Raw genomic sequence first — 17,460 nt, forward strand, 5'->3', positions numbered from 1 at the left:
AACAGCTAAGTGGTGCATGTGAAGAAAACATTACAAAAGGGGTTTCCATCACATGACCCTTGTTTGTCCTTTGTCAAGCACACTGAGTTCTGCTGTAATTGCTTATAGAATGACCCTGCCTGCCCTCTTTACTTGGACATTGTGAATATTAGCAATACTGTAATCAGTCCTCCCTTACATTCCTCATCTTGTTTGTATACCTTGGAGGACAAGCTTGGAGAAGAGGGGAATATGGGAGAATCCATGTACTTTCACCACACAGATTTAATTCACGGTCTGTGTGCTGTTGTCAGTGGCCAGAGAACCAGGATAGTGTATGTAACTGTTTAGTATCCACAATCACTGCTCAGGGCATGTCTACATGGGCCACTTACACCAGCTTCCTTCCGCCTGTCTACCTCTGCCCTATCCACACAATGCAGGGTCAAAACCCTGATTTGACTGCAAACTGTCTTCATGACTGAGGCCAGTTCTGTATTAAATCCAGACCATCGATGCCTTGAACTGCTTTAAAACCTCACTGTATACTCTGGATTTTCCAGGCACTCTGGAGCACTCTTGAGCAGTGTGGCACAGCTGTCTATGTACACACCTCACTGTGCCACCTGGTGCCACCACAACTGGTGCAAGTCACTCCCTTTAAGGTCACAATGAGGCACTCAGCCTGTAATTGACACTGGGTGCCTCGTTTTTGACCTCAGATGGAATGACCCACAACAGTGGTGGCAGTATTGGTCAGCACATTGGACACTCGTGTAGAAAGCCACCCAACATCGCTTCAGAGTGTGTAGGTAATGGGGGAAATCTGGGGCCGCTTTGGGGCTAGAATGCTGTGGGAACAACTTGGAGTGTTCTGGCCAGTGTAGACCAGCCAGTTATGATTTTGACATCATTGCTACTATTGTAACTCGCACTCCAATCTGCTTTATGGGGAACAGCTGTATGGAGGAGTCAGGTCAGAAGAAATTAATTAGTTAAGTATAAACTTCCAGCCATTTTTTCAAAAAAAAAAAAAGATAATACACTGACTAAAGTTTGGAATAGCTGTGGGGTGCTATGTAGAATTGTTAGATCTAGTCCACAGGCTGCCAGCCAATCACACCAGGTATAATACAGTGGACCCTTCCCTTACGCAGGGGATCTGTTCAGCCCCCCCCCCCAGTGTAAGGGAAAAAGTGCGTATGCTTGCGCCCCACTGAAATTAATGGGGCATGAGCCCACGGCGTGGTGTGGTGTGTGCACTGCAAGCGCACAAGTGCCATTGTTTCTTCCCCATGCAGCTTCCACATAGGCTGGAAGCCGCATACAGCATTGGTGCACTGTATATCCAAGTTTATAAAATAAAAGGATTGCAGGGCCTTCTTTGTTTTGGTGTCCCAGTTATTGAATTCCCCTCCCCCCCACCAGATGCCCAATTGGTACTAGCATTGGCACTGGCACCAGCTTAATTAAGTCAAAACAGGTCAGTGATTTTATCCGGTTTGTACATGTTTATGATTTTCATTGTTTCCACTTGTTTCATTTTGCAAGCTAGTCAATGTTTTTAGACTTGTTTTTTTTTACTACTTCACATTTTAAATTGTTTTACTGCGTTTCTGTTGATTTTATTTCATGCTTCCCTGAGAGCCTTAGATATAGGAGAGAAGGTGTAAATATTTTAATTAACAAATAAACATCTTACCTACCATGGTGATAAAACAACCCAAACAGGGGCCGTGGGAGTCCCTGGGGAGCCCCATGAACAGGAAGTTAGAGAGATTTAAAACTCTTGAAAGCACCTTCTGCCCTTTAGACAAACAATTGTACAACACTGTTACCATAATGTCTTGCTTTGAGGCTGATATATTAACTCTTAAGCCCTACCTTGCCAGGCTGGTTAAAAGCAAGGAAAGAAATAGGAGCCCATGTTCTGTTGTGAAAAAAGCAAACACCTGGAAGCTCAGATGACACATGGACACGAACCATTAATTAAGTCCATGAAAAAGCTTTCTAATGGGCTGCACAAAAATCCCTCCTGTAATTGGTATATATGCTCAACAGTTTTATTGGGAGACAGGGCCCATTATTCTGCACAGCTGCTAGAGAGCCACTGCTGAACCGTTGTTTCTCCTATTAAGCAGTCAGCATAAACTCTTCTCGTTACAGCCTCTGACATCGCCTCCAGGGCAAGCAGACACAGAAGAGCAATTGCCGAATTGCGTATGAAAATTATAGTTTTATTGTCAATACAACTGAAGGTTTGACTCTGTTGCCTGCTCTGCTCTGCTTTTGTAATAAAGCAGCAATTCTTCCACAGAACAAATAAGCACAGTACACCATTGTAATCAAAGAAACAGGCACTATTTATGTATTGGAAAGACTGGCTCACAATAGTACTAAACAGTCTAAGCCCAGCCCAGAAGCTGCTCTTTCAGTTGATGTAGGGAAAGAATGATAGCAAACATTAGACAAGAGCTGGGGAATGCAAGTGGCATCACTCTCCTGTTTGTTAGTTTAACAAGCACGACTGATAAGTTGGGACCATGTATTTAATGTTTATGTAAGCATCTTCACCACCGTAGCGCTCAAAAGCTTCCAGAGTCTCTTGAATCAAGTCGCCGATATTTTCACGCTTCTGCTGGCTGTAGTCAATGCCATCTCCTGAATTAACTAATTGATTTAAAAACAAAACAGAAAAACAAAACAGATTAAGTTAAAGGCTCTTGTGGAGATAAGTCACTGTAATCTCTTCTCTGATAAAGACTTGCAGGCAATCAACACTAAAGGTTAGTTCATACGGCAAATTTCCTCACTATTGGCATCACGTTGCAATGTTCAACTGGTAATACAGGAATTGGCCCAGTATGTACAGTATGTATGTGCATGTACGTACATATATATATATATATATATATATATATAGAGAGAGAGAGAGAGAGAGAGAGACAGACAGACAGACAGATAGACAGACAGATCTTTCTTTCCACAAGCTTCTGACAGAAAGCATCCCCTTGAAACTGCATTGCTTTTGCTGTTCTCTATCAGCCATACATACCAGCAGGAGACCATATTCTGCCAAAGTACCTTGTTGGTGTATGGCTGAATGCGGATGCACTCAAACCGCACATATGGCACCGGAAATTAGAACCATTTCAAATACGCCTGAAGGCTGCAGATTTCTATTGCAGCAAATTAGAGACAAAATCATACATCCTAGGAAATGTTAATGGAAACAAATTCAGTTTATATATCGCAAGTTCAGGCCCAGCTTTTTGGAGTCTGCTGGTTGCTCAAGCATCCGTTCTGAAGGGCACTGCAACCAGATTTTGAGTGAATGCCCATGCCCAGGATTTGCTTTACTACATCTTCACTGGGGCAAATGGCTGATACAGAGGCATGCCTCTAGAAACCAGTTCTCTTTTTAAAATAAAACAAAATAAATGTTTATTTACATTCAAAAGGGATTTCAGTTACATACAATAATATTCCACGTAACAAAAGTAGGAAAATAAAAATGCAAAAGGAGGGAACAGTCAACATTAGTCAACACTACATTAGTCAAAAGTTTCTATAAAAGCTGACCAAATATCCAAATATAAATTTCATATATACATCATTCTTTCAAATGTTGCAAGCATTGTCAGATCGTCTATACTTTGGATTGCAGGTAGAGAAAAATTATCTTTCCAATAACAAAGTGTTAATTTTCTTAGTTGTCTAAAGGGTGCCAAAAATCCACTGCTGTTGGCCTTTTGTAAATTTCCAAGAAACAGGTAAATAGTTAAAAAGAACATACATCTCAAGGAACTTTCCAAAATGAAATTTACTTGTGTGATTACTTCCTCCCAAAATGTACCTACTAAGAGACAACTCCAAAACACACACCAAGGAAGCATTAGCAGTATTACACATCCAAAACTTTGCTGATTTAGAATGCCCTTTCTTGAATATGTGTTGTGGTGACCAATATACTCAAAGGAGCAATTTCTGCTTTATAAGACGTAGTTGGAGATCTATGACCATACTAGATACATATGTTAAAACCGATGGCCACTGATTAATCAAAACTGGATATTCCAGTTCTCTATTCCATTCTTGCTATAAACCTTAGATGTCATATTTATAGATAACAGAAACACACACACACAAATTATTGATATGGATACTTGGTTGGCCTCAATTAATGTCTCTAATACTAAGGGAACTTCAGATGCACTTAAAGCTACAGGGACAAATTTGGATTGTAATCAATGCTTCAGTTGTAAATATTGCCATTTAGCAAGGTAGAGGTATTGGTAGTTTAAACTGCTCTTGCAGAATTGTAAAAGACAAAAAGTCATAATCAGCACATCAAGTATCTGATTTAAGGTAAAAATCCCATTATCAATCCACCCACACCCTCCATAAAAATGGCTCCTTACCAATTTTCAAAACTAGATTCCTCCATAAAGTCAATTTGGCACGTGTATATGGGTCAAATTACAATTAATGAGACAATATTTGCCACACAATTCTAACTGCTCAAACTGTTGGCAAAACATTACCCTTCTAAACAAAATGAGAACCAAGAACTGTCTATTTGAACAGAGGTGCCAGAAATGAAGGCTCCAAGGCTGACCATGATATGGATATGTCCAAAAATTAATGCAAGATAATGGACATGCTCAATGGAATGTAAGAAGATCTGGAAGGCTGAATCCCCCTCTCTTTGAATCAAATTTGCATTCTTTTCATTGACACTGTAGGGAGAGATGGGTCTCCACAATATCTTCTGAAGAATGTATTTTGTTTTTAGAATACTTGCAAGATATAAGTAAAGGAATTCCAAGAATAACATAAACAATTGTAGATTATTTTAATGGTGCATACCTTATTCCACACACTCATCTTTAAGCCTGCCAATTTCTCTAATTTTTGCGCAATATATTTTGTTAAGATTAATAATTTGAGATAAATCCCTAGGGATAACTATACCTAAATAAGAAAGAGAATTTTGGAAATATTGAAACTACCAGGCTTTAAATAAACTAGAGTTCATCTTGTGTCCCACTGGCAGTATTTTTTTACTTTAACCAGTTAAATGAATACCCAAACGTTTAACCAAAATTATTAATCAACTGCATCAAAACAGCATCAGCTTGGTTGTGGAAAGGGTTCATCAAACAGCTGGTATAGAACCCTGAGGTTGGGCCTGGGATTCAGCCTCAGACCCTTTAAGCCCAGTCAGAAAAGATTCCACTGCCTCAGCCAACTGAAATTTCTTTAATTCCCCATCCACAAAGACAGGAAATACAACTGAATACTTGATGTAATACATCCGATTTAATTGTCTTGTAAGTATTCTTGCTTTGATAAGTTGTCTCCTCCAATCACTTATCTACTTCGTATAGTTATGGAAAATCATCATCGTATCTGATTTCCACTGTAGCTCTCCCCACTGCCTAGCAATTTGAAACAAAGAATCTCTAGTAGACACATGAAGAAATTGAACCACTACTGGAGTAGACTCATACCATCATTTAGCATTGGAAACTTGATAGGCTCTCTTGATTTCTAGTTGAAAATCAGAAGGCAAAGTCAACAAGTCATGTACGAATTTATTCAGAAATTCAGGCAATCTGGATTTTATCGCACACATTTCTGCTGCTGATGCACCCACCCAGTGGCATCGGTGGCAAAAACGCATGCAATAAAATCCAGATGTATCCCAAATTTGAGTTGAATTCGGCAGCAGTAATTTGGTTTTCTGGGACAAAAAATAATAATGTTTTAATAAAATTATTTCTTCATGCCATTGGGGTACTTTTCCATCCCAATCAATGTAACCCTTTTGGACAACGTTCTATGACACTTCGGAGAGCAAGGACAACACAACTTCTAAACCCAGTCCTAACCTTGACAATGGAATTTTCACTGGAGTCAGAAAATACCTCACAACTCACACAATGTGATTTTTTTTTAAAAAAAAATCTAGGGCATGAGGATTAAAAAGAAAAATATCACCTTTCATCATAATGGGGAAGACTGTGATCTAGAGACCTGTCTGCCTGCTCAGTCTGCTGCCCAGGTTCAAACTAACTATTGATGGGTGATTTCGGGGTCTTTGCTGCTCTCATGGCCCTTTGTATTTAGGACAGACTTGAACTGGGCAATCATTCAGACAGAGGTCTCCAAACAGCAGACTGTCCTCTGTAAACATGAGCCTCCTATGTTGTACCAACACCTTATCTGGCCATCCAGGAAAATTCCAGCATATTTTTAATGAAGGTGCTAGTGGCCTGGGACAGACGGGCCAAAAGCGGTGCCACCGCCGTGGTACAGAGACCAGACATCACTGGCAAGGAGTGGCATCATGGCGGCACCCCATACTGTAAGTATGGAACAAAGTATGGAGCAAAAAAGAAGCCATTCTAGGTGGCTCTTTTTTGCAGCATGTTTGTGCTGCAGCATAGGGATGCTGCAGCACAGGCACTGGGCTTACAGGGGTGGCATGGAGCCTCCTGTCTGTACTGCCCATAAGTAAGACATCCCTGTTTCCTCCCAGTCAGCCTGAAGCAGGTGATAAGACCTGAGTCCATTATAGTTCTGGATGACTCAACATACACATTCTAGCCTCATTGCAAAGAGTTGCCTTCTAGCTTTCATTCTCTGATATGAAGGTAGAAGGATGAATATCTAACATTATCTCTGATTATGATGACCATGGGGGAGTGGTCCCTGTCAAACACCAAATCTATTTGGTCAACTTAGGGTGACTTCAGGATAACAGAGGTCAGTGAATGGGAGCTGTGGTTTGTTTCAAAATGGTCATTAATTTTATTTTAAACAACCAGTATTTGTTTTTTGGGTAAAATGTGCTAAATAAAATTAGTGTCATCAGGAAAAATTATTTGAGCCTTATTTAGAATAACAACGTTTTCCATCTACTTTGTTGTGAGGCGACTCAGAAACTCACTGGCAACTCACTTGCAAGATAGTGTATCCATTCATTTAAGAAATGCAGCCTACGTGCCTCTGTAAGTATGGAACAAACGTAAAACCTGGACACAGTCCTTCTCCCATGGCTCTGATGAGACTTACCCTCTAATTTTAAGTATATTATTTAGAAGTGAGTCTCACTGATTTTAATACAAATTACCTTCAAATTAATTTCCAAGTTTTTACTTAAGGGTAAAATGGAGGTCAACAGAACTATTCTTGAACAACTCATAGATCATGACCATATAAAGGAACACCCTACACTGCTCTCAAGATGAATACATTCAGAATCATACCAAAAATAATTTGGCAATAAGCACTGGATGATTTAGAAGTTTGGCAATGAGATACAGTTTTTTTTCTAGTCCCCTATATCTCTGGCTCTAAACCAACTTGAAGATACTGTAACTGAAAGCAGTGATTGCCTGAAGGTTATTTTTGTGGCTCATGTGATACTACTTGGGCTCACTTTTGTTAACAGAAGACAGGTGTCTGCACCATAAAACTCAACAGCTCTTCTAACACTATTTATCTATCCCACTGGCAGTACTGAAAAAGCCAAAAGAATATATGAAAGAAGCCAAATCATCCTCTCCCCTGCTTGACATTCCTTTCAGGACCAAGGAGTCACAAGGAAGTGAGGTGAGGTTTTTTCCAGCTGTATATCCTCAAGCCTTGGCCTGTCAGAACTGATCCATGAAAGCCTGGGGCCAATTCATATGTTACACTGTGATGGTCTATAAGGATTTTCTCCCACTGGGGTGTGCACCTCAGGTTGATGCACTCCATTACTGCCTTCAGAACTGGAATAAGTCAAGAGATCCTATGTTAATCTGAAGACAGGATCCCCCTCCCAGTTTGCTTTTTGCTGTCTGGTGGTGGTGATGGTGATGGCGGTGAGCCTGGAAGGGAGCATATGAGCCCCACACCAGCAGTTGTCGCCTCCTGAGTAGAATTCCAGGAGTGATGCAGTATTTGAGAAGTCCTTCAATCCAAAACCCATTCACAAGTAGAATAATTTTAGAGTAAGTCTCCTGAATTAAAAGACTCAAAATAAAATACACAATTCTCTGCATTGTAGTGATGCTGCACTTTCTGGATTATGCATAGTATGGGACTATACAGATTCGTGACTGGATTGGGGCCGCATCAACCTCACACTGCAACCCCGTTCCAGCCTCTAGAGGGCGCAAAAAGGAGCCGCAAAAAGCAGCTCCTTTTTGTGCCCTCCAAAGGCTGCCATAGCTGCAGCAGCGTGGCTGTACGGTGCCCCTTCAGCACTGCATCATGTGGATGCAGCGCTAGAGTTGCACCATGATGCCACATGCCGTCAGGAATGGCGCGCGACATCATGATGCCCTGGGGGCAGATTTAGGGCATCCAGCGTCAGGATGCTGCATCCTGATGCTGCCCACAGGCCGCCACAAAGTGCTGGTCTGCACAGCCATCAAATTGTTCTTTTCCATGTTCTTCAATGAATATCTTAATGAAGTAATTCCTTTGTTCTCTCCCACACTCATGTCCCAAACACGATGTCAGCAATCACCTAGTTGCCCTGGATGTCATTGCACTGCAGCACTCTAATCACATAGAAGTCATTGGGACATCACAATTACCACATGAAGGGCAGATCTCATGTATATATCCATTCTGGCATCCATGAAATATGCTCTTGTTATCCATGAGTGAGCATAAGGACTCGAGAACTTTCACATTAAAAAAAAAAAGACAACAACAATGTTATATCAAAACTGGGTCAGTGAGCATAGAAAAGGGGATTGAATTAGAGCACCACAAAAGATAATACAACTCATAGTTACAATGTTTGACTACAACACATAGAAGATATACCACTCCAAACCACTGGTCTAATGTGATAGGTTCAGAATTGTAAAAGCACCTAAAGTCACTTGAAAGACAATTAACATTATTATGGATTTCTTTTCAAAAATAATTTATTCTGTGACCTTTTAACTAGTTGTTTTTTCATTTGATTTTCCTGTTTTATCTGTGGCAATGTAAGTTATCATGAGTTGCATTTTCATATGTAAATTGTGACCTTGACACCCCACAGCACTCTCCTACCTGCCATAAACCCCAAGACTCTCAAAGAAAATGGATAGTACAAGGTGGTGCCAAAGTTTATTGCTCCCTGATGTTTAACATTATGGGCCCTTCCCCAGCCACAACCAACTTCCATGTTGGCAGGAGCCACATGAATATGACTGGAAGCAAACGCTTGCCTCCACACCATTACTTAGATCAATCTCCAGGATAGCATATAGAGACCAGTTCTGCCAATCTATTGTCGTTATATGCACTTCTATGTTAGGAAGTGCTCATAACATATCTCATAGTATGGCTGGAATGTACTATAGAACTCCAGCAGCAAATCTTGCAGGCAGAAATGGGCATGGCTAGGGCAGATAATAAATGACTTAGTGCTACAGTTATTTTAGACATTATGGCGTGTTACAGACCGCCCAAAACGGGTGGTCTCGCGCCGCTGCCAGTTGCTGTGTCCAGGAACTGCAGTAGCCAAACCGCGCGGTTCCCAGGCGCAGCAAGAAAGAAGCGCCAAAATGGGGCTTCTTCCTGCACCCTGGAAGTGGCGCCGCAAGGCGCGAACTCGCGGCGCCACTTCTGATGCGTGACGTCCAGACACTGTGCGTCCGCGACCTCAAAATGGCGGCGCCCATCTGTATGTGGCACTACCATTTTGACATACTCGTTACGCGCAAAGGGCAAGGTGCGTCAGGAAGCACCGCCCCTTGCGTGTAACAACAGCGTCTCATTGGCCTGTCTGTAACGCGCCCATATAATATGGAAAGGTTTCACATTAAATATGAAATACTAGTAAACTGGTTGAACTAAGAAAAACAATACAATGCTATCCTAAAGTTAACTTTTACTGGATTGACGTGTGATATCAATACACCTCCTCCATGTTCTGCTCATAAAATGATTATCTAAAGAGGGATTGCTCTCACCTTTCATGGGCACAAATCTCTGGCATCATTGTTTTGTTATTTCAACAAGAAAGAATATTGTTCCGAGACGTTGAAAGATGAGCTGAAGAATGCTGATTTCTAATTATTAATATATATTTTTAAGAAATGCATACCAAACCTTGTCCAGAGTCACAGGGCTCAAGCCTGCAGGTCAAATATAGGCCCCTTTCCTCATTGGGCCTGCTGATCAGAGGAGGGAAGTGCAGAGAGGTACAAACCAGGGCCATCACACAGCAGCTCACCACCCCCTTTCACCATTTTAGTCGCCCTCCTTTGGACACGCTCCAGTTTCTCAACTGTGGGGATGATAAACAACACTGGCAATTGTGATGTTGCTGAAATGCAGAGATAGCTTGATCCCATGCAGAACAGTTCAATAAGAATAGTGGACTAAGAAAATAATTCGACAAGATATGACAGCTCGGAGGATTGAGTAAAAAGTGCTCTGAAAGAGCCAGATGATGAGTGAAGGAGCTATAAAGGATCCCGTAAAATGATGCACAGGCTATCATTAGTGACAATGTATGCCATGTGCAGGGCTCATGTCCTCAAGACAGCCATTGTTCCCTTTAATTTCATGACCGATTTAATAAGTAATGCTACCAAAGGGCTATTTCAGCAGAGAAGCGCCACAATAGCTGCTCTCCACAGCTAGAGGAATTAGCAAATCTTTAAGGAAGAGATGGGAATGATTAACCCACCAGGACAACATCCACCTCTGCATTTGCCAGCACTAGACAGATGAGTCATACTGATTTCCTCAGCACACCTAAGGCTAAGTATCTAGTCATAATAATAATTAGAATGACTACATGCAGGAGCGGGGTGGGGGGAGCTCTTGCCACTGATGCGCAGCAGTATGAGTTTGCCTCTCTCTAGCGTAATGTTATTTCTGTGTTACTTATTGTACAGCAAACATGTGGGTAACCACCAAAAAAAAGCTGCCCAGAACTGGATTGGATTCAAGCTGTTTATTGAAACTTCCCTCAGTGGCAGAGAATTAATCAACATGAAGGAAATTTCAGAGAGCACATCTGTCATGCCACGTTCCCCAAGTGAAATGTCTAGCAGACACAGCAGGAAGGAAGGGTTCTTGTCCTAGGAAGCAGCAGGATTATTATTACTGTGTATAGGAAAAGATTTTGCTCATTGCCAAGCCGAACTGCTGATCTAGAGAACTGGGATTAGATACGGTAGGAGCTCAAATTATGAGTAATTATCAGATTAAGGCATTAGGCTTCTATCTGCTATTACGGGCATAAAGGTGTTTATTATATGTAAAGATGAGCTTGCATTTTCTTTTATCTCAGAAACCTGTCAGATGATGTTATCAGAGGTGGGGTAATCCTTCAGCTGTCACTATAGAAAGGCAGTATAACACTGTGGCTAGAGATTTGGGATTTGATCCACATAGCCATTAAGTTGGCTTTGTATTCTGTTATTCATTTAGGCACTTCTATCTCAACTTTTGGCCTTAGGTTGAGGCCAGGCTTGGGCCTTTTCACACTGCACAATTATAGCACTATGATTGCACTTTAATTAGCATGGCTGCATCCTATGGAATCTTAGAATTTGCCATTTAAGGAAGGACATTTGGTATTCTGAGCTACAAAATCAACTGCCTCACCAGACCACAGGATTTCATAGGATGTAGCCATGGCAATTAAAGTGGAATCACAGTGCTTTCATTACCTGGTGTGAAAGGGCTCCATGTCTCATTGCATTATATTTCAACAGTCTTTGGGAGACTTTTATGGGATTTCCTTTGTGTACAATCCCTGAATGCTTCCTCCAGAGGAAAGAAAAGTACTGTGATTAGAAATAAGTAAAACAAAATAATTGATTTAAATGTTTGTGACATTGCCTGATGTAGAAAGAACTGTCAGGCTAAAAAGAAGGGGGGGCAGAATTTGGTTCTAAATTCCAAATTGTGCCTCAGACATCTTTTTATGAATGAATACAGCTGGCCTTCCATATTCATGGTTTTTTTTTATCTGTGGATTTAAGCATCCATGGCTGGAAAATATTCAGAAAAGATATAAATTCCAAAATACAAACCTTGATGTTACTATTTTATATAAGAGACACCACTTCACTATGCCATTGTATTTAATGGGACTTGAGTATCCATGGATTTTGATATCCATGGAGGGTCCTGGAACTAAACCCCAGCAGATTCCAAGTGTCCACTGTATTGTATTTGTACAATTTCAAATAATTTTTTAAAATTCCCTTGAATTTTGTAATTCAGACAATTCTCTATTGTAGGCAGTAGAAGTGGTAGAAAGTTAGGTAGGATATAAAGACTCCACGCCCTAGCTCCACCAGTAAACAGCTCCGTTACTATACAAACAACAATAGAATCATAGAATCGTAGAGTTGGAAGAGACCACAAGGGTCATCCAATCCAACCTGCTGCCATGCAGGAACTCTCAATCAAACCATCCCTGACAGATGGCCATCCAGCCTCTGTTTAAAGACCTCCAATGAAGGAGAATCCACTGTACTCTGAAGAAGAAGTGTGTTCCACTTTCAAACAGCCCTGTCAGGAAGTTCGTGCTAATGTTGAGGTGGAATCTCTTTTCCTGTAGCTTGCATCCATTGTTCCTGGTCCTGTTCTCTGGAGCAGCAGAAAACAAGCTTGTTCCCTCCTCAATATGACATCCTTTCAAATATTTAAACAAGGCTATCATATCACCTCTTAACCTTCTCTTCTCCAGGCTAAACATCCCCAGCTCCCTAAGTCATTCCTCATAGGACGTGGTTTCCTGACCACCATTTTAGTTGCCCTCCTTTGGACACGCTCCAGTTTCTCTATGTCTTTTTTGAATTGTGGTGCCCAGAACTGGACACAATATTCCAGGTGGGGCCTGACCAGAGCAGAATATAGTGGCACTATTACTTCTCTTAATCTAGACACTATACTTTTATTGATGCAGCCTAAAATTGCTTTTTTAGCTGCTGCATCACACTGTTGACTCATGTTCAACCTGTGGTCTACTTGGACTCCCAGATCCCTTTCACATGTAGTTTCAATTCAGCCAGGTGTCCCCCATCTTATATCTGTGCATTTTATTTTTCCACCCTAAGTGCAGTACCTTACATTTCTCCATGTTGAATTTCATTTTGTTAGCTTTGGCCCAGCTTTCTAGTCTATTCAGGTCATTCTGAATGTTGATCCTGTCCTCTGGAGTATTAGCTATTCCTCCTAATTTGGTGTCATCTGCAAATTTGATAAGTATGCCCCCAACCTTTTCCTCCAAGTCATTGATAAAGATGTTGAATAGCACTGGGCCCAGGACAGAGCCCTGTGGGACCCCACTGGCCACTTCTCTCCAAGATGAAAAGGAGCCATTGTTGAGCACCCTTTGGGTTCGGCCAGTCAACCAATCACATATCCATGAAACAGTTACCTTGTCTAGCCCACATTTTACTAGCTTGTTTGCAAGAATGTCATGGGAAACTTTGTCAAAGTCCTTACTGAAATCAAGATATACTATATCCACAGCATTCCCTTCATCTACTATGCAGGTAATTTTATCAAAGAAAGAGATAAGATTTGTCTGGCATGACTTGTTTCTCTGAAAACCATGTTGACACTTTGTGATTATGGAATTGCCTTCTAAATGTTCACAGACTCTCTGTTTAAAGATCTGCTCTAGAATCTTTCCTGGTATTGATGTCAGACAAACTGGTTGATAATTATTGGGATCCCCTTTTTTTCCCCTTTTGAAGATGGGACAATGTTTGCCCACCTCCAGTCTGCTGGGATTACTCCTACTCTCCAGGAGTTCTCAAAGATTATTGTCAATGGCTCCAATATTACATTTGCCTGTTCTTTTAATACTCTTGGATGTAATTCATCTGGTCTTGGAGACTTATATTCATTTAGATTAACAAGGTATTCCTGTACTATCGCTTTGCTTATTCTGTGCTGAAATTTCCCTGTTCTGTCCTCTGCTCCATTATCCTCAGGTTGAGCACCCTTTGCCTTTTCTGAGAAGACTGAGGCAAAGAAGATGTTGAGTAATTCTGCCTTTTCTCTGTCTTCCGTTAGCATTTTGTTGTCTTCTCCACGCAGTGGCCCTACCATTTCCTTTTTCTTCCTTTTGCTGCGGACATATCCAAAAAAGCCCTTTTTATTGTTCTTAACCTCTCTAGCAAGGCTGAGTTCATTCTGTGCTTTAGCTTTTCTGACTTTGCCCCTACACAGGCTAGCTATTTGTTTGAATTACACTTTGGTGATTTTCCCATTTTTCCATTTCTTATACATGTTCCATTTAAAAGTTAGCTCAGTTGAAAGTTCCTTAGTCATCCATCCTGGTTTCTTGAGACACCTCCCGTTTTTCTTTCTCACTGGAACTCTTTGAAATTGTGCCTTCAGTATCTCCCTTTTGAGAAACTCCCATCCATCCTGAACTCCCTTCTCTTTTAGTATTCCTGACCATGGGATCTTCCCCAGTATTTATCTAAGTTTACAAAAATCAGCTCTCCTAAAGTCTAGAATGGGTGTCTGACTATGCCTGGCTTCTCCTTTCCAGTGTATAACAAACTCCAGGAGAACATGGTCACTTCTACCTAATGATCCCACAGCTTGCACCCCATTAACCAAGTCATCCTTGTTGGTTAGGATCAGATCTAAAATAGCTGACCCCCTTGTTGTCTCTCCCACCTTTTGGAAAATGAAATTGTCTTTGAGGCAACTGACGAATTTGCTAGACCTTGAGGATTTGGCTGAGTTTGAATTCCAGCAAATATCAGGATAGTTGAAGTCACCCATCACTACTACATCTCTCCTTTCTGAGTGTGTGGTCATCTGTTCTAGAAAGACATAATCCAATTCCTCAGTCTGACTTGGGGGTCTGTAGTAGACTCCCACCATAACATCCTTGTTGTTTCCCTTCCCTTTAATTTTTATCCAGATGCTCTCCACCTGGCTTCCATGATAGATGTCCTGGATCTCTTCAGTGGTGTAAATATCTCTGATATATAGTGCTATTCCTCCTCCTTTCCTGTTTGGCCTATTTCTATTAAAAAGGTTATACCCCTCTATTTCTACATTCCAGTTCTGAGACTCATCCCACCAGGTTTCAGTGATGCCTATTATACCATATTTGCTTTGTTGAACCACAGCAGGTTCAGGTCATCAGCTTTGTGCCTTCCCCTTGGTCCCCATGCAAATCATACCCACTTCTCACTTCCACAAATCCCATTCTTATGTTTTTCTCTCTTGTACAGATTCAAGGCCCAAGCAGATGAGCCGGAAAAGCAGGCTTCTGAGTGGCTTGGGGACATGGTGTTTTGACAATGCATGTCCCCAAGACACCTGGAAGCTGCCCTGGGGTGAAACAGCTGACCAGACAGAGAGGTTTCAAGCTGCTTCGGTGGCATGGCATTTTGATGACACATGCCCCAGGAGCACCTGGATGCCGCCCCGGATGTGAAAAAATTAGACAAGATCCTAAAGTGTAAGAATATATTATTAAATATGTGAGGTGAGGATGGTTCATGTTATTGTATTTCCAATTTCTATGCATGATTGTGAAAACTGGAAAGTGAAGGAAGCTGATAGGAAGAAAATCATCTCATTTAGCATGTGGTGCCAGAGAAGCGTTCTATGGATACTGTGGTGTGCTAAAAAGACTGGTAAATGGGTCCTACAATAAATTAAGCCTGAACTCTCCCTAGAAGCCAAGACAATTAAACATAGACTGCTGTGTTTTGCATATCATGAGAAGAAATGACTCACTAGAAAAGGCAATAATGGCCCTCTTCAGACAGGCCTTTTAGCATGTACTGAGTACATGCTAGAGTTGCCTTGGAGTGTCCTTTACAGACGCTCCCTAACCCTAGCACGTACTCCGTAAATCAAATTGTCGGCGCCCATCTGTACAGATGGGCGCCGCCATTTTGATGTGACAGCTGCGCTGCATCCAAATGGTGCAGTGCGGCTGTGACATGCTTGCTCTGCTACAGGGCGCACAGGGCGTCCTAATTGTGGCACCGGAAGGTGCTCTGAAACGGAGCTTCTTCCTGGGGAGCGCCTCGTTCCTGCAGCCACCAAATGGCTGCCGGAACGAAGCCAGGAGAAAAGGGGGCGAGTGGCCCCTTTCTCTCCTGGCAGCGGCTCCCTGGGGTGTCCTAGGGCATGAAGCCCCAAGGACACCCCTTTCCAGGCCGGGGGGGAAGTGGCATTTTGCTGCTTCCCTGAGGCCTGGAAAAGCGGCGGATCGGGGCCTCTGGGGCTGCCAATGTGACTGCTCAGGCCGCGATCCGGCGGGGAAAGGGGAGGGTGCAGACTGGGGCGGTCAGTATCCCACCAATGTTTGGCCAGATATAGGCAATAGAAAAAGTCTGCATTCCAGAAAGATAGATTCAATCAAGGGAGCCATGGCTTTAGTCTGGAAGACCTGAAAGGAGTTGGAGGTCTCTCAGTCAAAGGGCTGCCATAAGTTGAAGTTGATTTGATGGCAATTAGCAAGCATAAGCTAACCAGGTAACTAGAATCAGTATGTAGAGAGATCCTGTAGTGCCTCTGAGACTAACTGAAAGAAAGAAGTTAGCAGCATGAGGTTTTGTAGACTAAAGTATACTTCCACAGATGCATTTGAATAACTAGAAGAAGCTTTGAATATTTCACCCATTCCACATAGGTTGGAAGGAAGAGAGTCCCTGTTTGAAAAGTTCCTCCACCTCAGGGATGTGCCTCTTAAGAGGAATATAACCCTTTCTTTCTTCTGTTTTGCAACAGATGTTTTCTCAGGAACAAAGGAACAGCAGTAGGGTTTTTACTGAGAAAACATACCTCTTTCTGATTATTCTTCACACTATGATAGAAAAGGTCAGAGCATGGAAAAATAGCTTTTTCAGGCAACAGCTCCCACAGTCTCTCAATCAGGATGGTTCTGACTATGTTGGCTGCTGGATTCTGAGAGCTGTAGTCCAAAAAGTTACTTTTCCAAGCTCAGAAAGAGATTTGTATGGGGCTGGGCTGGAGTAACCAATTTACAGATTGAATGACATCTTTTTATATATAGACAAGCTTTTTACAATGGTAAAAAGTATCCTATAGGCATTCTTAAGGCATATTACCTTTGACATCTAAGCAGATATAGTTGTCTGTGTTCAAGATGCTTTAATCTTATGGACGTGTTCAAACACCTCTGTTCAAATGAAGAATATACTTGCCCTTGAAAATGGCCTGTTCTGGAAGTCTCATACTTCATGGAAGATATAAATTGAAATTGGAATGGTTGAAAGGTAAAAAAATAAATAAATGAAAAAGTAATTTTCCTAGATTTCAACAGTTCAAGTCTGCCCAGGCTTCTTTTTTTAAAGAATCTTCTGAAGCTCCTTTGAAGCAAGCACTAGAGTTCTGTCTTAAATTCTTTTGTAACAAAGTTGTGAGCACAGAGTAAAAGGCCATTTCATAGAGAAAGAAAAAAGTGCCTTTTTCTATTTGGTCTTGCTTCTTAGGGGCTTTCTTCTTTTT

General features: G+C 41.6%; 1 protein-coding gene across 2 annotated transcripts in view; it reads right to left on the minus strand.

Moving 5' to 3' along the window:
• Positions 1 to 2,195: 2,195 nt before the first annotated feature.
• Positions 2,196 to 17,460, minus strand: part of PACRG (parkin coregulated) — a 308,951-nt gene continuing 293,686 nt past the window's right edge. Inside the window, exon 4 of one of the 2 annotated variants that reach the window (XM_042474688.1) lies at positions 2,196 to 2,649. In XM_042474688.1, coding sequence (XP_042330622.1) covers positions 2,489 to 2,649 — 161 coding nt within the window. In that variant the 3' untranslated portion in view covers positions 2,196 to 2,488. The remainder of the gene's footprint in view (positions 2,650 to 17,460) is intronic. The other variant, XM_042473864.1, reaches the window with a different exon arrangement.

Source organism: Sceloporus undulatus, chromosome 1 (assembly GCF_019175285.1).
Source record: "Sceloporus undulatus isolate JIND9_A2432 ecotype Alabama chromosome 1, SceUnd_v1.1, whole genome shotgun sequence".
NCBI lineage: Eukaryota > Metazoa > Chordata > Lepidosauria > Squamata > Phrynosomatidae > Sceloporus > Sceloporus undulatus.